Below are 22,649 nucleotides of genomic sequence, written 5' to 3' on the forward strand. Positions count from 1 at the left end.
GTTAACCAAGCAGAAAGCAGAAAGACACTTAAGTAGTCATGACTTATACTAAAGGAAGTCGCTGCGGTAGATTTCTCAACTTCACATTCTGAGATTTTTCTAAGTCTCTCTATTGTGAAAGCTCTCCCTTTAATTGGGAGAAGGCTTACTTACCGATTCAATATTTTAAAGTATCTGAGAATATTGTTTCTAAACCAACATGACTTCAACATTATGCCAGTGAGATTCCCCAGATTACCAAGGTCATGTATAGGACAATTCATGATTATAGAACAGAGGGTAGATGATTTAACCAGGGAAGGACCTTAGAGGGAGGCTCTGTAAGAAACACAGAGGCACAGCATTTTAGACCAAGTCAGATAATCACATCACATCCCCTTCTCACTCCACCCCAATGACAGTGACAGTTTTAGTGGGGTCTGAAATTTGCCTTCTTCCTCCGTGTTTCAGGCACCCCACAAAGAAGGCTGCCTCTGATACTCCCTGCTCACCTATGCCCTGTCATGACAGAGACATCTTGGGGAGGCAGGCATACACAACCACATAGGGACACCATCCAACCCCAACCTGGTCCTTCCTTCATATATATAAATCAAGGTTCCCCAAATATCTGAGGATTTATGAAAGAAAAGAAAAAAAATAAACAGAACATGGGGGATAATTGAGTGGAAGAGGGTTTTTAAATTTTAAATACTATTCTCAGACAGAGGAAGTATTATATTTGTGGAGTAGGAACAGGATGCTATTAAAACACTTGAACAAAAAATTTATGTATGAGTGCTGAATTAAAAAGCAATTAAAATGGGCTAGATTGAGAGAATCACCTCTGTGAATTTCACAGCAGAAGAAATCATTTCATTTCAGAACTACCAATACACTCCTAAAGCTTAACACAGTGCTTAGTACACACCAGGCATTTTTATGACTACTTGATAAATGAACTAATGAGTAAGTGAATGAATGAGATGAGTGAATAAGAGAGTGAGAATGAATGAAAATGACTCAATATGCATGGCTGGCCGGTGAAGCAAGCTGAAAAATAAAGTTGAAGACAGCTCCTTTATGTGGAACAAAAATGCAAAGGCAGTCTTAAAAAAAAAAAAAAAAAAAAAAGGAAGAAAATTTACAGAGATTCAAAGCATAAGGTACAATACCAACAGATTTCTAGAGTCAGAGGCAAAAGCGAAAGACAATTCAAGATCTAATAGAAAAAAAAAAAATCCAAGATGATTGTTTAGCCCACTGAGCATGCAGCAAAAAAGGACATACCTAGAAATAGTTTAATAAATTTTCAGAAAACCAAAGATAAACAGAAAATTGTAAAATCTTCCAGAGTCAGAAAAAAAAATTGTTAAAAAATAGAAATGTAAGGGAATGGAGATCGAATTCTCATAAACACTGGTGAAGCAATAGAACAACAGGCCTTCACCGTTCTTGGGAAAATAATTTTGAAGCTAGAATTTCATAGAGAAACTAACAATCAAGATTATAGGCAAAATGAAGACATTTTCAGACATGCAGAAATTCAGAAGCTTTAAACCACCCACACATGTAAAATCCAGGTTCTTTACCAAATCTAAAGGAAATACCACAAAAAGACTGAACTGAGATACAAGTGGCAGGTGCATAGGAAGAAGTACAAAATGGGGGCACCTGGGTGGCTTAGTTGGTTAAGCATCTGAGTTCAAGCCCCAAGTTGAGCTCCACACCCAGCGTGGAGCCTACTTAAAAAACAACAACAAAAAAAGAAGTACAAAATGGAGAAAGAGACAGACTTACACACATAGAGAAAACCACATAAAGGGAATTAATTTAACATTTCTCTGGGGATAAAACAACATAGAATTTCTGTTTCTGTAGGTCTTTTCACTCCATCATACTAGGTCCAACAGTAACTTAGAACTGCTATGGTGTGGGGGTGGAGGGTAAAATTTTGGGTTAAACTTACAAGCAAAGCTTAGAAGACAATTACACTGACAGAGGAGTAATGTAATAAATCCTGAAATAGAAGAAAAACTTTTTATTACTTTGAGAGCAAAAGAGAGTGTGTGCAGGGGTAGGGGGTGCAGAGGGAGAGGGAGAGAATCTCAAGCTGACTCCCAGCTGAGTGTGGAACCAGATGGAGGGGTGGGCATAATCTCATGACCCTGAGATCATGACCTGGGCTGAAATCAAATGTTGGGACACTTAACCAACTGAGCCACCCAGGCGCTCTGGAAGAAAAACTTTTAAAAGGAAGGAGAAGTCTGAAAAAGGTAGCATTCTAACTTTCTAATCTTTCAGAGAGGGAAATATTCGATAAAGTTAATCAGAAACAATAAACTGAACTTTGTAAAGTTCACTAATGGTAAAACTTAATGTAACAAAATTGGGGGTTAAAGGAAGAAATAGTGAAAACATTCAAAAATATTCATCTTTCATATAAGGAAGCTAAAAGCTATAATTCATAGTTAAACATTTTTAAATTAGTAGTATTAATTTATAAAGCTGTAAGGATAACTGTCCAAAAATTAAAAAGCAGACACAGCTGAGAAGTGAGCATCTATGTTTCCATGGGAGCATCTGTGGGAGGCAATGGTCCAGTCGGTGACATTAATAATGTCTCCGTATTTCCTCAGATGCTAAAAGAGCATCTTCAGGATGCTGTAGGCAGCTCTAAGTAAGAACACTAGGTCCAGAAAATTGGGTTTCAAGAGGCCACTTTCTTCCTATGTTTAGCTTAGAAGTGAGATACTAGTATGTTTTAAAATTTAAAAACTTGCGAGACAGAAGGTTTGGCCTGATTGTGAAAGCCTTAAAGCTACAGAAAAACACTCAAGCCAGAAAAACTGAGGATCGTAGGACACTTATTCCTACTGCGGCAGAGAAAAACCAAACGAGGATTCAAAAAGGATTATTCTAGAAGAAGGACTAGACCTGACTTCAAGCTTCAGTCACTTTTAGAAGACTTTAGGAAAGAAGTATTCCTGCAAACTGGAACTAAAGAAAAAGAAAAAAGAAGCAGAAGTCTCATTCCTTGCAAGTGTGATTGTCTGGTTTACATAAATATAAATATACATAGACAAGCTCTATCTATTAAGAATCCAGAGAGACACAAAAAAATTTTAAAAGGATGGCTTTGAGGCTACTGGATGATTGTCATTAGAACAAAGAGGTAATGAAGATGTCCCAAGTCCAAAAGATCTTTGACAATACCTCTGGGAACAAGGCCCCATACTAGTATGGGCATCAAGGCAGCAGACAGCAAAAGGGCAAGGCAGAAAAGCAGTAGAGGGAAACATGGTTTCAAAAAGAATGTTAAGGGGGGAAAAAAATCACTCCCCTCCAATAGGACATTGTACAAAAACAGGCATTTTCTAATTGTTCCTATCCTACAGTTTCATCTCTATGCCATTTACTTCCCCAGAACAAGTCATGTCAATGGTCTCCTACCATTGTGAAATACTTCACATGAGAAACACTGGGAAAATATCTTAAGTGATACTGTATCTGCTGGATCTGTTAGAATTTTCCGAGGCTAGAGTGGCGCTAAGTGTGAATGTGAGTATGTGAGGTTTAACCCTCAAGTTGTATTTTTTAGGTGCCTCTTTATAAATGTGAGCAAATTTTCACACCTTTCTTTAAAAAGGTGACATGCAGAAAGAGTGAGCAACCAGTTAATACATTATAATATGGGTTTGCCAAATTGGAGCTCCAAGTAATTGGGAAGTCCAGCAAAAGAAAAGGTCACCCCAGAAAAATCTCACTCTTCAAGAAGGCTCTGACAATAAAGAAAGAACGAGATTTTAATCACTGAAGCTAATTACATAGAAGACTAAATCACAAGAAGAGTTATTTAAGTGTCTTAAATACAATAAAAAGTAATTAACAGGAAGCGCCATCTTGACAGCTTCATGTCACAAACCAAGCCTAAAAGGCTCAGCTAATTCCCAGCCCGGGAGGCAGAGAATGAGAAACAACTCTAAGTTTGATCTTTTTATTTTTTATTTAAACTGTTTTGATTAACAGATAACAACTCTTGCCAACTATAGAGTGAAGTTAATCAAGAAAAAAATTTTAATCTGTTAGAAGAATGATGAACCTCGTTTTCATTGATTCTCTAGAGGGCAAGAGATAGGAACAGAAGACTGTCACACAAGAGGTGCCTCACAGAGATCCTGTGACTCAACTCCCTCCCCTACACACCAAAAAGAAAAACAGAAGGACTAGACTGAACCCTAACCGAGGACAGAGCCAATTCACACACTTTGACACGTGAAATACACCAAAAAATCTGCTCTGAAATAACTGCAAGAGACTCCACCTCATCCGCCTCCCCTGCCTGGTTAGCCTGTGATCAGCAGCTCAAGAGAAGCTCTCGTGCAGCCAGAGGAGACCAGCTGATCTCAACAACAGGAAAGCCTCTAGATGCTGTAACAGCCTGTATTTTGGTATACAAGCCTACAGAGGACGATAGGCATAATTTGGATCAGATGACTTCTTAATTCTACATTTCTACAAGCTTGAACACAGACGGCCTTTCACAGAGCTGATGCATTACTAAAGGAGCTCTCCGAAATGACCTTCCCTGAACTGACCTATACATTCTAGGATTTCACCCGATGCTGGTCCGAGGGACTGAGGGCCACCAGACCTGTGTACTTCTGTCCCAACCTGCTGAGCCATTTGTTTCTGTCCTCATAACTATTTATACTGGTTGTGCTTGTTATTTTGTACTCCATCAAATATTTTTATTAATAACTGAAATATAAGTACACACAAAAAAGTGTGTTTATGAAAACAGATGACTACTTCTAAAAGGTTTAATAAGATGAATGGCTTTAAAATGGCTGCGAAATAAATGAGGGGGATGTAAGTCACAGACATCTAGGGTTTCATAATTAGTGTTTTTAAGTACTCCTTCTAAAAGGGAAGTTATGCAACTTATCAGGTTATCGAATGGTTGATCTACTTTGCCCCCATCAAAGATTTGGAAATATATGTACATTTTTATGTTTAAAATGAAATGAAAATATTTTAGATTAAAAAGAAATCCCTTCTCTAGACAATGTTTTTGAATAATTAACCATTTCACTCAGAAAGAAGGCTGTTAGTATATCTAAATTCTATTAGCGGAGTATTTGAATGTTATTTATTCATACAACTTTCTTATAATATTATTTGGAATGATTTGCAAAAGGACAGAAAATTCAGAAGAATAAAAACAAAATCAAGGCAAAGGGAAAAGTAAAGAGAAGCTATGAGTAGGAATAGAACATAAAAAGCGTAAGAAGCATTAAAAGGTTCATCTTCCAGAAACAACCTGTCCTTGGCAAGGATGTCCCAATAACCAAACAAAAAGGGAAAACTATCCAATACAATTTCTCCAGTACTGATTACCTAATAATAAAATCAGGGATCAATAGAAACAACTGTCCCAGTATTCCCTGTTATGCTTCACAAAAGGATGCAATATAATAAACAAATAATTCAAAAACCTACTGAAACTCCAACCATATGTTGAATACTGAGACTACAACAGGGAATATAAGTGACAAAAATCCCTATCTTTAGGGAGCTTGCGGTCCAGCGAGAGTTTGTCTCAAAAGTATCCATAAATCTCAGTTATTTCTCCTGAAGGCAGCCTAGCAGTTGCTTCACACAGTTTAGTAGAAACAACTCTGTGAAGAAACTCATCACGCTTCCCAGGCACCTTGCTAGGCTGGTCTAATCAAGGGGACAATTTAGGTATCTGGAAGAATCGATATCCTGGTAAATACTTTGGTAAATCATACCAAAATAATATTTCTTATAATCCAGTTGTAACAACTGAGAGGTAGAGAGAGGTCAAGGTTACCACCTCTGACATGAACCTCTGACATGAAGTACAGATTGTCTATGCTGTCAGTTAAGACCCATCAACTTGTGTTAACCAACCAAACTGAAAAAATGATTGATACCTTCTTACGAAGGCTTGAGAATCTGACCAAAACCGTGGCTGCACAGAGAGCCACCTAACTTCTGCAGAAAGGATTGATAGTCTGAAGGAGTAATCTCCATTAAAGCCAAGATCAACACAGTAGAAAACTCAAGGTTCCATGGCATGGAACATGCCCACAAGAACCTACTATGGAATTCTTAAATGAGCTGTTTCAAACTGTCCCATAAAAAGAAAAATCTCTGTAACACACTCAGATTATGCAAATTTTAAGCAGTGTGAGTTTACTTTAAGAGTAAACCTCAGTGGTAACTAAATGAAATAACCTACTCTGGTGGATTGTCAAACATGGGTGGAAACATCTTACAAAAATAAAGATGTGGATTTTTACAGTACTGACACTTGTTTTTTACTAGTGTATTAGATAGCAGGAGCAGGTATTTACTGACAGGACTCCTTGTTTGTGACAGTTAAAATTTTAATATACAGGAACACTAACTTCCCAGCTCTCCGTAATAGAGTAGCATGCATCTAGCTCCTGAGAAGTAGTGCAAAGTGGGAATAATCATTCGTGCAACTTATACAGGAAGAAAAATGACCAAAATATGTCCTAGTCCCTCCCATGTCAAAAATATTAACTGATTTGTCAAGATTCTGCTTCTAATAAAGCGTGTCACTTGTGATGGTGTTAAGGTAGTGACAACAAAAGCCTGTATTGAGTTCCTCTCCACGAAGTCTGACTGTTGTGTGAGCAGTAAGGTTTATATAAATACAGGAGTGCTAACAGTGACCAAAAATAGTTATTGCGGAAGTGTGACAGTGCGAATGAACAGGAAAGGTTCTTTGGTACGAGAGCTTCTGGAAGGTAAATTAGCTGCTAGAGCCTCTCTTTCCTTTCAGAGGCACACAGCAGCTTAGAGGGGTTTCTCCTAATGGGCTCCATTGTACTTTCAGTAAGACAATCCCTGTTTTGATGGGAAACCTATTCTTTTCTTCCCCTCCACTATGCCCCCTTAAAAGAGAAGAAAAATACCAGTTTGGTAACAAACAGCATTTAAGATTGTTAACTAGAAATGGAAACAATGATCATGCTGGTATATTTTACACAGAGTAAGAACTGCTACTGGGGACTGACTGACTGTTTTAATATTCATTGTGGAAGCATGGCCCAGCGGGCTGCAGGCTTCCTCCTTCCCCTGTCAGATACCTCCCTTGAAAGACTGTTCATCAACCAAGTTCCCAAGGGACTCTGGAATAGAACAGGATATAGCCAGTATAAAAGAGAAAGGCCCCATCATCTATTGACAACATACATCCATACACAGAAAATATCCAACGAACCCTTCTCCCCCTGCCCCCACCTTTTTTCTTGTGTGTGTGTGTGTGTCTATAATTCAACTTCCTAAATTAATGTGCAGATAATTCTTCCACCTAATGTTGGATAGTACCTAGGGCCTGACAATAAATGGCATTATTAATAGTAATAATGTATGCTACATAGTGCCAAGCACACAGAGCCCAATAAATCTTAAACAATAATGAAAGAATATGATTAGCTAATGAATGATTATAAAATGCTTTGCAAATATAAAGTGCTACACAGACATAATAATTAAGAAGCACTGTGTTAAGAGCAACAGAAAGCAAATCAGGGAGAAAAGAAGGGAGAGACGTGACTGAGGACAACTTGCAGCTCTGGCTGAGTCCCTGCCGGCCGGAACACTCACATTCCTCCAATGGTGACAGTGGCACATGTCCGCTCTGAAAAGGCAGGCACCGTCTCCGTGGCTGGGCTGGCCGGTCTAATGTAGTCCACAGTCACATTGACCTGCAAATAAAGAATCATGGGAGTTAAGGTTGAGAGTCTACAACACGGCTCACTAGCAGCTACATGTGCCTGCCCAGTTGTGAAAGATCACCTTACCCAGTTGGATTTTTCTGAGCCGAACATTTTAAAAAAACGAAAGCCGAAAGATAGCTGAACCCCAGACTGGGAAAAAATATCTGCTAACGTCTTATCTGACAGAGGACTGTTCACTAAAATATGCAAAGAAGACTTAAAATTCAACAGTAAGAAAATGGACAACTGATTTAAAAATGGGCTGAAGACCTGGACATCTCACCAAAGAAGGCCTTCAGAGGGCGACGATGTTCTCCATCGTGTATCACTGGGGAAAGAGAAATTCTAAAACTACCCCGCTACAATTATGCTGGGGTGGTCCACGTCTAAACGCGGACAACAAACGCTGGCGTGGGTGTGCAGCAGCAAGGACTCTCATTCATTGTTAGTGTGAATGCAAAACAGCGCAGCTACTTTCAAAGCCAGTTTCGTGGTTTCTTATAAAACTGAACATATTTTACCATATGTGCCTCGGTATTTATCCAAATGAGCGAAACTTATATCTATACAAAAACCTGGATAAGCATGTTTACAGCATCTTTACTCATAACTGATGAAATTTGGAAGCAACTAAGTTGTCCTTCGGCATATATGAACATACAAACACACTTTGGTACATCCAGACAATGGAGTATTTATTATTCAGTACCAAAAGAAACGAGGGGGCGCCTAGGTGGCTCAGTCGTTACGCGCCTGCCATCGCCTCAGGTCATGATCCCAGGGTTCAGGGATCGAGCCCTGCATCAGGCTCCCTGCTCAGTGGAAAGTCTGCTTCTCCCTCTCCCACTCCTCCTGCTTGTGTTCCCTCTCTCGCTGTCATATAAATAAATAAACTCTTTTAAAAAATTAAAAAAAAAAAAAAAACCAAGAAGAAATGAGCTCTCATGCCATAAAAAGACATAGAGGAACATTAAACGCCTATTGCTAAGAGAAAGAAGCCAACCTAAAAAAAAGGGACATATTGTAAGGTTCCAATTATGTGACACTCTGGAAAAGGCAAAATTATAAAGAATGAGATCAGCAGTTGCTGGGGGTCAGGGGAAAGAGAGATGGATGAACAGCAAAAGCACAGGGGATTTTTAGGGCAGTGAAACTATTCTGTTATCAGATAATAATGATGGACACATGCCATTACACATTTCTCAAAACTCAGAGAATACAGAACACTGAGAGTGAACCCATTTAACTATGGACTTTAAGTGGGGATCTATCAATGTAGGTTCATCAGTTATAACAAATGTACCACCCTGGTAGGGGCTGGTGACAGTGGGGGAGGCTGTGCTTGTGAGGAACGAGGGCATAAATGGGAATTCTCCACTTTCTGTTCGATTTTGCTATGAACCTAAAACTGCTTTAGAAATTTAAAAGACTGATACCAGAAGAGAAAGACAAATGGCCGGACATTTAAGGTCCCACGGATATTACACTTGACAGAAAAGAGGTTGGCAATATTCCTGCAGGACTCCTAGATAACATTATGTAGAGAAGTTCTTTAACCTTTTCAGACTCCTTTGAAGATCTGTTTTTTAAAAATATGAAATGCCTCTACAGAAAAACTGCATGTTATTTCAGTCTACCATAACTTTTCCAGAACCAAGTTAAGAAACATCAAGGAAAACAAACAAGATGACAGTCACAAGGATGCTCAGGACTGGTATCACATCACATAAATAAAACGACACAGCTAACCACATCCAGTGCCAGTACAGTTGAAGGTAGGAAGTTTGGAGAAAAATAACAACTACTGAATGGGCCAGAAAAACTTTAAATTTCAAATGAAGAAAGGATAGGTGTACAAATAAGTTAGGAAGCTAGGCACCTAAAATGAGAAAGTTGTTGAATCCTAATATACAATATAAGGAGATGGGCATACCGAACAATGAGCTTTCTTTATGAAAACATTTAAGAAGGAACAAGTATATAGTATCCATTAATAAACATGCAGTGTCTGTTTTACAGAATTAAGGTATAAGGCTGGTTTTGGCCATGGCCAAGGCTTACATATTTGCATGGAAGAAAATACACTAGATCAAGCATCCTGAAGCCATCCTCATAGTCAAAGTCTAGAATCTCGTTTTCTAAACATGTCTTTAGTTCCCATTGATCAGCTTAAAGACAGCATATTGAATAGACATCAAGTTCAGCCACAGTGCTGGTGAGCACGATTAAAATCCTTTCAAACTGTTCCTCAAAAACTCATTTTAAAAATGAATACAGAAATTTTGAAAAGGACAGCTGCCTCAAAATTCGGACTGTCAGATCACTCATTTGAACACTCCATCTAATCACGGTTTAAAAGCAACAGGGAGCCGTATCACAGAAAAAGCCAGTTAAGGACTGAAGGTAAGGTAAATTATGAGAGAAGTACTGACAGAACACAACAAGACAGACCAGAAGAAAATATACAGAAGACCCTTAAAGTCAGATATATACAATGAAATTGTTGCTAGGTCTCATCGACTTGTCTAAAGCTAAGGAGATGGGTACCTTTGAGGGATATGATCAGACTAGGAGCAGGGATGAGATTTAACAACTAGGCCCTCCTTCAGTAAGGTTTTAATAGTTTCCCTGTATGCAGCCAAAGTTAATACAGGCCAAAGACAGAGCAAGGAAATAGAGGGGCTACAAACAGAAGCACAGCTGACTCAAATTCCTAGGAGAGGAAAAGCCTGTCCCCAACTTACCTGCAGTGACACATCCTGGAACTCTGTACCCTGGCAAGGCCCTACAACTAACTTATAGAAGCAGGAAGAGAGCCAGGAGAGCACATGGAAATCTGTCTAAGTTATGGCAAAATCACACAGGAAACTGGCAGTGTACAGGAGCTAAACCTCAAGGGTGCCCAGACCATGGAGTGTAAAGGAATTTAGGGCTAAGTTTAAAAAGGGCATAGCCACAGAATATGGTGGACTGGGGGCATTTGGTGTGAAGCCAAAAATTATGTGGAACTGAGGAAAGAGGTCCACATATCTGTGCTCTCACCTGATCCAGCTCAAACCCACAGTTCTACTCCAATGGAAACATTCTTCCTTGCTTAAAAATAAACTATGAATCTCAAGGTTACCTTGCACCTGCTAATACCAAGCCTCTACCTCAGCAGACAGGAGAGTAGGATAGTAGCTCTTCAGTGCAAATACACTGCACAGAGTAACATTAGCTCTTACACAGAGAGCATTAGTTCATCCAGAAGGTCAAGTGAGTAATGGTGGCGATGATGATGGTGGTGGTGGTGGGTGGGTAATGATAATTAACAAAAATGAATACATGACCATCCGCCAGTTCAGAAGGACAAAAGACACCCTATTCCAAAACTGATTTTTAAGAAAATAAGTGGGAAGACCAAACAAACAAAACTTCAATTTTCACTAACCTAAAAAATCAGTTACATTCATCTCCCAGTTAATTTCTTCCTTTATCTAGGAAAATAACTGAAAGTAAGAGATTTAAAAAGAGCTCTCTGAGGAGGGAACATTATTAAAGTAAACCTCAAATACAAATGAGGCCCTGAGAACAGCCCAAAGCCAAGACACACACCTGCAGGCAGCCATGACAAACCAAGAATTAAAGTCATTGTATAATCAACATTTATGTCCCTCTCCTGTGGATTCTGAGATCTGTTTCTCTACCTTGCAGCCATCTCTAGATACTCATCACTGACTTGTCAATCACTTAAAAAAGAGCCACAATTTAAACAGTTTCAATTAAAACTGTAAATCTTAGCAAGGTCTTTGAATAACTGATAACTAGTTTTGTGCTTATGGGTTGCGTACATACGGAATGGCAGGAATTAAAAAGTAGCAGTTGATGCAGACAGGTTCCTCATTTATCAAGCAAAGATACTCCTGGAAATGTTTAGTATACAAGTATTTTACATATAACACAAAGATAGGGCCTGATCTCTGATCTCTCTTTACAGCAATGACCCCAAGGAGCCTTGGACTGTTGCTTGGTTCTACTTGTCATTCTCTCACAGAAGAGTCACATCCCATCTTTGGGTCTCACTTTTTCACCTGGAAAATTTAGAGCACTAGACTAGAATTTTACAGTATCACTAAACTCGAATTCCAAGACAGCCATATATGGCGTAATATATGGCATTTTCTTATGCCTCTGTAATTTCTATCTTACATTTACAATATATGGAATACACAGATTGTAAGCTCCAGGAAAAGGCAGGTCATGCCTTTTACTAACACTGTCGTAACAGGGCCTGTACAGGAGTAGCTGGGTGTACTGTAAATACCTGTTGCATGTAACCAGGAGCCCTTTCAGACATAAAATCCTAAAGGACATCTTTGAAATGAGAAGGATCAATTTTGAGAACTACTTTGTCAAGCTGTTGACCTTTCCGCTGTTTTATATGACAAAAATGTATTTATTTAAAAGGGAGAGGAGAGGAGTATTTTGAAATCATGATAAAATTTTAATCACAGCCATTCCTGTAATAGGTTGAACAAGCAAAATACATGTAATTTCCTGTATTATTTGTTTCTCAAACACATTTTCAGAGAAAAAAAAAGGGTAGAGGGCAATCTAATTTGATCCATCTTTGGTCCATTAGATTGTAGAATATTCCTTTCAAGGGCCTTGCAGAGAAATGAAGATGAAAACTTAAGACCAAATTTATATCAAATCTCTTATAAAGCATGGAAGCAATTTAGTTCAACAGAATAGCTTTAGGCCACACCTAAAGAATTGTGAGCTTCTATGGATGGATATTCTTCATCCAACTGATCTCTCAAAAAGCAAAACTACCAAAGAACTTCATAGACTTTATGGTAGTGATGATAATGAAATGACAAAATCTGAACCGTGTATAAAGGACAAGGAAGGGAGGAAAAAACAACTGCATATCCACAATATTTCCAGGTCACAGCCTGAGTTTAGTATTAATATAACTAGGGCTGTTATGTAAGGCTATTTTGCATAAGCATCATATAATCCCACCCACTATTCCACATGGCCAATCATAAATTCACTAGAGCTGTAATAAATACCCTGCCTCTGGAAATCAGCTTTTAAATGATCCATCACTCTCATGACAGAATTTCCAGGTAGTTATGAAAAGCTTCTGTGTACCCCAGAAAAGACAACATCGCCGTCTGGGCAACCCAGAAGACAAAAGTAAGTATAACAAACTATTTTACGCAGCTTAAATAAGAGCATGGACTCGAGCCCACCAGGCTGCAAGGTTTAGTTCCCAGCAATTCTACATAAGAGCTGTGTGAGCTTCGATAAGTTACCTAACTCCTCTGTGCTTCAGTTTAACATGGGTAACTCTTCCCATCTCACAGTTATAGGAAGAAATGCATTAATATACACAAGGCATTTAGAACAGAGCCAGACTCAGAGTAAGCTCTATGTGCCAGTTATATTTAGATAAACATGCACTGATTTTCTTAGAGAGCCGGGCACAAAGTTAGTACTAAATAAGTGTATGTGAGATAAATAAGTACATGAATACATACATATATGCAAAAATAAGATGCATGTTGACTTAAATCATTAGACTACTGAAACCATTAGGTAGAAAGACTCAATTAAATACACTTTTCTCCTTAAGGAGCCACAGCAAACAAGAATATGTACTTCATACATATTCATCCCAACTTAGAGATAAGTGGGGCTTATTTTAAAGAATGATACACTATTTAGTATTTATTTATACTTTTTCTAGATTAATTTCATAGGTACTAGTTATTGAAGATTTTATTTACCAAAGATAATTAAAGCAGAGTGTGGGAATAATTTCAATTAATAGGTTAACTAAAGATACTTCAAGAGGATACTCCTTGCCTTACTAAATCAGGAAGACAATGAACAAAGAGACCAAGTCTCCACTTACCTGGACAAAACAGGACCTTCCAGAATACTCCTCAATATTTATGTATGCTTAATCTTTCTTCTCTGCTAAAAAGCACCTTACATATTAATTTAAAAATATATACATCGCATATTTTTACATTTTCAAACAAATCTTAATTACCCATTCACCTAGATACAGAATGAGCTTCAAAACAACTGCTGAGGAGGGGCCGCTTGGTCCTGCTTCTGGGCATGTGCTAAGCTTACCTCCCAGCCAAGCCAGCTACTCAGATACAAGCCTCGTGGAGCCACTCAACCCCCACAACAGGACATCACACGTATCTCCCCCTGGACAGCATGGGGTCACAGGAAGACCATGAGTCACAAATGAGAGCAACATATGACATTCATATTTTCTAGTAGCAACATTGAAAAGGGAAAACAGATGAAATTATTTTTAGTCTTTCCTATTTAACTAAAAATGCCAACAAATAACCAACATGAGAAAGATACTGAGATTATTTTTCCTTTGATACAAAGTCGCTGAAATCGGTGGGCATGCTGTGGGTCTAGCACGTCTCCATCCGGACCGCGCACCTTTTAAGTGCTTGGGAGCCACCTGCTGCTCTCGTCGACACCTGGGACTGCGCACACCCAGACTCTACCTTCCGGCACAAGAGTCTTAGCGTCATCCTCTCTTACAGGAGCCTACCTATTGTGATTCTAACTTTCTCCATTTCTTCCTAGGAGCTTCTGCTTTCTTCTCTTAACAATTCCCTGTAAACACTCTGAAACCAAATAGGAACAAACATCTTATGAAAAACCAGGTATGAAAAATAAAAAAGTTTATCCTTCATTATCTTAAAAAAAAAAAAAAATCTGGGGTGCCTGGGTGGCTCAGTGAGTTAAGCCTCTGCCTTTAGCTCAGGTCATGATCTCAGAGTCCTGGGATCAAGCCCTGCATCAGGCTCTCTGCTCAGCGGGGAGCCTGCTTCCCCCTCTCTCTCTGCCTGCCCCTCTACCTACTTGTGATCTCTCTCTCTGTGTCAGATAAATAAAATCTTTAAAAAAAAAAAATGTCACTGGACTTGACCAGAAAGCTTTGGAATTTTCAGTTCCTAAAAACAATTTTGGATGTGAGACTAAATTTGTACAAAGGGAAAAAAAATTCCTTTAATTTATGACTATCACTGTAAAATATATTCTGTTCTGTATTTGATGAAGATACTTTTCAATCACTTCTACCATTCCAATGGCCAAGTTTTATTTATTCTTGATTTGCTGACATAATTCTAGAATTCTTTACCTTAGGACTTAGAATTTATTCTACTGGATGGATGGTGACTAGAAACTCAGGTTAAGGAAATACATACTTTCGTAGTGGTGATGAATACTTCTGCTGAGTACTGATTGTTATTATTAGAAAGAAATTGAGCAATTGGTGGATGTGAACTATTTATTTTTATAACCACAATCAAAAAGCTGAAATTTATGTTTCATTAGGATATCACGGAGCTCAGATCTGTCTTAAAACAATTTTTACAGAAGGCCAAACCGGGGAACCTAAGCAATTTTACAGATAATGGACAAAAAATTATACACCTACACTGCAAAGATAAGGAAACAAACAAATCCTCCCTTCTTACTTCTCCAATCCAGCCTTGCTGTACTGTGTAACCCCCCCCAACTTTGAAATCACTGTAATTAGGTGCTAAGGCTGGTTGTTTATTCACATATATTTATGTTGCTCTCACTCATCTATAACCACCTTTCCCAACTCCCCCAGAGTCAGAACTATTCTGAGCATATTCTAGTTCCATCAATGGAATGTTAACCCATAGTGCTTACAAACCTCTATAAGCACAAAGGCAAGGAGCATTTTTATTTGATGTATTTCTGACAAAATGAACTCCTTACCCCCCACCACCTTGCTGGATGGGCAGATGCTTTTATCTGTTTTGAGAGGAAAGGTAGAAATCCAGCTTAACACAGGGCCTGTGGAGATGCTGACAGTCTCTACTAATATTAAGCATTCGTTTAAGTGGACATCACTGCTTCCTGATAAACATTCAGTTTGGTAAATATTTAATTAAAAGCATACACAGGCATGAGATCCACAAAGACATGTGAAACCTTTTATATAAGGACCCATTAGAGACTGGCAAAGATTGCTAGAAGTAGTGACTTGACAACCGTAACATTAAAATGGTCTCAAAATATTCCCTAGTTTATGTATGAGGTAAATAATGGCACATATACAGTTTCAAAAACACAGCTCTGACAACTGAAAATATTTCAAGTAAATCTGATAAGGATCACAGAAAAACAGAGACCACTATATGAAAATACTGCATAGCTGCCAGTATTTTCATTAATCCTCTAGAATCTTCAGTCCTTACTGAAGAGTATATAAAAAGTATAATCTGTGTTTGCATGAATGCTCCATCATCTTATTCATTACCGTATCATGGTGTGACTCATCCCAATACCTAATTATAATAGTGAGGCCCCACAAGTAATATTGGAAACTGCCCCTTGTGTCTCCCATATGGTCCTTCTTACTCCTCATCAGAGCTACCATCTCCCACTGCTTTCCTCCAGAGGATGGAAGTTGCGCGAGGGTCTTTTTTTCTCCCCTGTACAAGTGTCAGTCACAGGCATCTGTGTCCAAAATTTCCAAGGTCAGCAGCAGTCAGGGGAAATTAAATCATTTCATCCAGAACTCTCCCTGGAGGAGTTCCAGCCACACAAGCAGCACAAATACACAAAGATCCTTATGTCTTTGTGTAGAATACACACAATGTCACTCAGTCTTTAAAACAACAGCAGTCATAAAACGGAGAGGCTCCGGGATATGAAGAAAGAGGATTTGCTTAATGGCATCTGAGAAGAAGAATTACTGGGGGAAAGGGGGATATTATTAAGACATGGATAAAAACAAAGATTATATTTTCTCTGCAAATATATGCCAGTCTATGAAGAAAATGTCTCCTCTCACCAAAAGGCCAAATAGGGGAACTTGAGCAATAAAGTGGGGGCTAACGTATTCACCTTGTCAAGAGTTCCAATAAATCCTTATTGTTCTGGGGGCCAGGTGTTGCTTGGGTGAGCAAAGCCAGTAGAGAAAAGCCATCCTGCATTCACTACAGTTCAAAGCACACCCATTTCTCCAGCATGCCCATGAGCTGGCATTTAGAAGTCACTCAGACAAAGGGAATATATATTCAGGTAAATTAACTAAAGGGGTGAACTGGATTAAAAGAAGTGTGTCATCATGATCTCTAAGGAGAATTAGGAAGAAACATATAGTAGTTCTTAAGGAATGTCTGCCAATGGCACAAAGAAAAATAGCCAAAGGATATAGCTCTTCTGTACTTATATAAATTATTCTTGGTTTTGATGCAAAGAAAAGACTGCAAGATAAACAGATGTTAACATCATAGGTCTTTCTTCCTTTAGATAGATCACCCTCTCCCTGTATTTCACAGAGAAGACAGAGGCCTACTAAATGAAACGAAGTTCCTTGATCAAAGGCACAGCGTGCACACAGCAGTAACACCTAAGGTCAATGCCTGAAACTACACACAGAGCCTGATCAAAGACCATCCTACACTGCATCTGTGTGTCCACCTCCAAATCCAGGTCTTTTGACTTGTATGCAGCCACTGTTTAAAAAAATCAAAACAAAAAACCCCCCCAAAAAACAAAAAGCAAAACAACAAAAAACAGTTTATATGCATACAGTCAACTCCCCACCCCACAAATACATATTTGGAAACCAGGTGAACATAGAAATGGATGATAAGCCCAGGTCAAAAGCATTACTTGCACACCTAATGGCCTAAATTCATGCAACTGAGCTCTAGACAGCTATATGGAGAAGTCTTCTCCGAGACTCCTGGTCCCCAGTCTCCACTGCTAACCCTTCAGACACAGGAAGCAGAAAAATTGCTTAGATTCTTCAAAAAAAATAAAAAGTAAAAAACAGAACTACCGTAAGAACCAGCAATTCTACTTCTGGGTATCTTCAATGGAAGGAGCACCTGGGTGGTGCAGTCAGTTAAAGGTCTGACTCTTGGTTTGGACTCAGGTGGTGATCTCGGGGTCGTGGGATGGCTCCCCACTCAGCGTGAGGTCTGCTTAAGTTTCTCTTCCTGCCTCTTCCTCTGCCCCTCCCACCCCGCTCCGTACACACACTCTTCTTCTCTCTGTAAAAAATAAATCATAAAAAAAAAAAAAGGACAGAAAGCAGGGCCTCAGAAATGTTTGTATCCCATGTTCACAGCAGCATTACTCACAATAACCAAAAAGTGGAAGCAACCAAAATGTTCACTAATGGATAAATGGATAAAACAAAAAGTGGTGTATGTCGTATATACATACAATAGGATACCATGGCCTTAAAAAGGAAGGACACTGACACATGCTATTAGTTGGACGAACACTAAGGACATTATACTAAGTGAAATAAGCCAGTCACAAAAAGAAATACTGCATGAGTCCATTTACATTGGGTATCTAGAGTAGTCAAATTCAAAGAAATAAAGCAGAATGGAGGCTGCTAGGCGGCTAGAGCGAGGAGGGAATGGGGAAATGCTGTTAAATGGGTGAACCGCTTCAGTTGTGTAAGATGGAAGAGTTCTGGAGTTTAGTAGTGCTGAGTTATGCAATCACTTGGTACACTTAAAAATGGTTGTGATCATACATTTTTGTGATGGGCATTTTACCACAATTAAATACATGTTTTTTGTTTGTTTTTTTTGCTTAGGATTTTCTACCCACGCACATTCCATTAGGCAGTAACCTAGCAGCAGCAGCCAGGTAAAGGTCAGACAACTCTTATCTCATACCTAGCCAACTCCAGAATCTCAAGAGGATACTCCCATCACATTCCCAGAAAACAGATGTTTACCCAAAGGCAATAATAATGAGAAGTTATGTCCAATAACCCACTGAAATAAAGGAGCAGTCTCGGGCTGTCGTGGAGGACAAATTATTCCACCCTTCTCAGGATATGAAATACCTTTATGTATTTTTCTGCTTTCTAAACAGAAGAGTGAATTCAAGCTACATGTCTAGGTACCACAAGTCTAACTAAATGCCTGCTTCACCATTTCTCAGCAGCAGTCATAGAGTAAGAGTAATCTACAGCTCATTGACTTCCTATAAAATTGTCAAATAATTTTGGATGTGTTGGTTGTGGTTGGACACATTTCCTCCAGGAGGAATAGACCTCTCTTAGAGATATGAAAGTGTAGATCTAGATTTGGGGGGAAATTTCACTGCGTCCCACCATAATTTTTCCATCCCCCATCTGATTCTCCAGTTGAATCTAATCACTACTGCCCATGCTTTTATTTAATGAGCCTTCAACTTTCATGTGCTTCTCTAAGCGCTATTTTCCCACTGTTGGCAGAAATTGGTACAATATCTTTGGAGGTCAAATTGACAACTGTACCAACACTTAATATGTAGATGTCCTTTGACCCAGCAATTTCACTTTAAGGAATTTAGTCTATAGAAACAAAGATGTATGTGCAAGGACTCTGTCCTTTGCATTCATGGTAGTTTAGCACAAAAGCATAATTACAAGTTGTGATCTATCTCTCATAGCAGCCCACGAGTTCCAAGTTGGTAGTGGCCATGGCTCTTTTTTTCCACCAGTGTATTACCAGCACTTCTCAGTAAACATCACATGGCTGTTGAAAACAAGGGAGATCTATGCACTCTGTTTTGGAAACATGGCCAAATAAAAAAGCAAATGTGTAATGGTACATATAATACAATCCTATTTGGGGAAATTCAGGACACAGAAAGATAATCCAGAGGAACATACCTAACGAACTGTAGGAATGTATGTACAATTATAGGGTACATTCAGTTCTTTTTACGCCATGAATTTCCAAGATTAAAATTTGTAAGTTACATTTCAAAGAGGAAAAATAAGATTAAAGTTAAGGAAAAAAATGGCTAGTTGCTATAAAAATATAAAAAAGAGAACACGTACCTTTATTCAGAGCAACAACAACAAACTAGCCTGCTCAAACCAGACACTTTCATGCTGAATACATATTTACATCACACTAGTTCCCAGGCTGTGGCCAGTGTCACCATTTGGTAGTGTCTGCCAACCAATAAGAATTATGCAGGGCAGGCTAAACACTGTTAGAAGGACACAATCATGAGGGCTTCCGGGTGCCCAGTGGTGTACTGTTTCCATGGCAGGTGGGCATCGCTATCTGCAAATGAACTGCCAATCTCACTGTGAGCTGATAATGATGCTGCTGCCACCACCTGCCTGCCATATGTTTTCTCTACCTGTCACGTAACAAGGAATTGCATTTTGGCATGCTGGTCACTGACAAGTCCGACACTACTGGTCTATGTTTGTTATATCTAGCTGCAGCCCTTCAGGTAGCTGAGGAACAGTGGATGAAAGATACAAAATATTACTCTACTGACCATTCACTAAGCCCCAGTATTTTGCAGCAGGCTAACCTGCTGTTCTTTCTTTATTCTAAGGCCAACAGTTAGTAATGTCTGAAGGGCTGTGCCCCATCCCCAATTCATGCCCTGATCCTGTATCCCACTGGTAGAGCGGACAAGGAGGACAGATTTCCCACTGCAACAAACTGACTTCATTCTGTCTCCCTAAATCATCACAGAATAGTCAATAAAAGCTGATGTCAACCCATGGGGTTTCCTTTTTTAGTATAATGTACTGTCCAGATCAGTGAAGGCTGTGACATCATGAGCCAAGAACTGGTGGTAATGGACCACTGTCTCATAGCAGCAAATAATCTGAAGATAATCAAATACGGTAAAATATGTTTGGTGTGCCAATAAACTGCCACCAGTCACTGCCCTACTACACCTCTAACTCATACATTCAGTCTGTATCTAACAGAGAATCTCAAAATATAAGGCTTGCTAGCTTTACCTAGGCAACAATCTAGTAACTAGTTTCCAAAAAGGAGAGCCAAAGATTTTCAAAACCAAGTTTAGGTAACACATAGTGAACAGACAAATGGAATCAATCACACGTTAACCAAGTGTCTTGCATTCCCATTAAAAATGGGAACTTAAAGGTGATTATCCAACAGCACTTTCATGAATTATCAAGTCACTGAGCAAGTATGTATTTCCCTTAATGAGGGGACCCCTCATACATTTCAAGGGCTGCCCCTACTATCCATTACTTAACTCACTGGGTAAAATGTCAACCAGCAATAGCATTAAGAAACAAATACCAAGTGCTTCTCGTCATTCATTCAGCAGCCATTCCACCAACAGAGAGATGTACCCTTTCATCTCTGAGATAAAATTTACATAAAATTCACCAGTGTAACCATTTTATTTTATTTTTAAGATTTTATTTATTTATTTGACAGAGGGAGACCACAGGTAGGCAGAGAGGCAGGCAGAGAGAGAGGGGAAAGCAGGCTCCCCACTGAGCAGAGAGCCCAGATGTGGGGCTTGATCTCAGGACCCTGAGATCATGACCTGAGCCGAAGGCAGAGGCTTAACCCACTGAGCCACCCAGGCGCCCCCAGTGTAACCATTTTAAAGTATACGAGTTCAGTGGGTTTTAGTATATTCACAACTCTGTAAACCATCACCATTATCTAATTCCAGAACACTTTCATCACCCAAAAAGAAATCCTCTATACATTAAGTAGTCACTCCTCATTCCCTCCTTCCCCTAGCTCCTGGGAAACGTTAATCTACTACCTCCTGTGTCTGCCTATTCTGGACATTTCACATAAATGGAAACATAGAGGAAGTGGTTCCTTTTGCATGTTCTCTCACATGGTATAATGCTTTTAACGTCCGTCCAGGTTGTTCCACAGATCAGTACTTGATGTCCTTTTATGGCAGAGTATGTGTACTTACGTGTGTATACCATATTTCATCTATGAAGATATACTTTTTTTTTTAAGATTTTATTTATTTGACAGAGAGAGAGAGAGATCACAAGCAGGCAGAGAGGCAGGCAGAGGGGAAGGGGAAGGCAGGCTCCCTGCTGAGCAGAGAACCTGATGTGGGGCTTGATCCCAGGACCCTGAGACCATGACCTGAGCCAAAGACAGAGGCTTAACCCACTGAGCCATCCCAGGCGCCCCTGAAGATACACTTTTGGAAATGCAGCCATAATAAGAGAAAGTGCATAAGATCTTTTTCTAGTAACAATAATCTTGCTTTTTGTAATACCATGAAGTGCCTTGAGAATCAGCTGAGAGAGCAAATGATGGCATATGCAGAAGATTTATTATTAATAAACACAAGGAAGCCCTCTGAATCAAATCATATAAGATAACGATTTTAATCCCCTCATCTATCCAGTTCAGAGAACCTCAGCCAAATCCATCTTTTTAAAAAAGCCACTCTTTGGTAAGAAGGAAGAATTCTTTTGGTGCCTAAGTCTCAGGGGTTGCTCCCTGAGTCATCAACCAATCGAGCAGCTACTTCATAGGAGCACAAGCTTCCTCACAACAGGTCCTTTGGTTAGGACAAACCTCACAGCACCGCTGTTTAGACACAGTATGTTTACATACAGTATCTGTGGGTTTACATACAGAGTCTATGTAAAGATCCTTCCCAAAATTACAATTCCTATAGGCTTCTACCCTCTCACCAGCTATGTGTGCTTCTAGTTTTCTCGCACACACTCAACTCACTTAAAACGAACTGGACTACATTTCAGGATTCAAGGACTCCTACATCTTCATTACTTCGCCTGTTCGACTACATCCTTGGCACACATGGCGATGCATCTCTCCCTCATGTGTCATATATGGTAAATTTTATGTGAGTCTTTTCCTACCAGCTGACCTATACCTCTCCTGCCTCCACCTCTAAGAGTCCACAATGGAAAAACTAATGAGAAATTCTTCCACAGCACAGTAGTGTAGGAATAAACAGAAAGACCCAATGAACCCTTCTCCATAATTTGGCATGGAAAGAATTTTTGTTCTTGTGCTACTAAAGAAAAATCTCTCTCTCTCTCTCTTCTCATGAGATGTCATC

The 22,649-nt window shown here is 39.2% G+C and overlaps 1 protein-coding gene across 1 annotated transcript in view; it reads right to left on the reverse strand.

Moving 5' to 3' along the window:
• The window catches only part of SND1 (staphylococcal nuclease and tudor domain containing 1), a 411,695-nt gene that overhangs the window by 220,918 nt on the left and 168,128 nt on the right, over positions 1-22,649 (reverse strand). Inside the window, exon 12 of the mRNA XM_032869880.1 lies at positions 7,645-7,745. Within this exon, the coding sequence (XP_032725771.1) occupies positions 7,645-7,745 (101 nt within the window). The remainder of the gene's footprint in view (positions 1-7,644; positions 7,746-22,649) is intronic.

Source organism: Lontra canadensis, unplaced genomic scaffold, assembly GCF_010015895.1.
Source record: "Lontra canadensis isolate GAN:19392208 unplaced genomic scaffold, GSC_riverotter_1.0 scaffold2, whole genome shotgun sequence".
NCBI lineage: Eukaryota > Metazoa > Chordata > Mammalia > Carnivora > Mustelidae > Lontra > Lontra canadensis.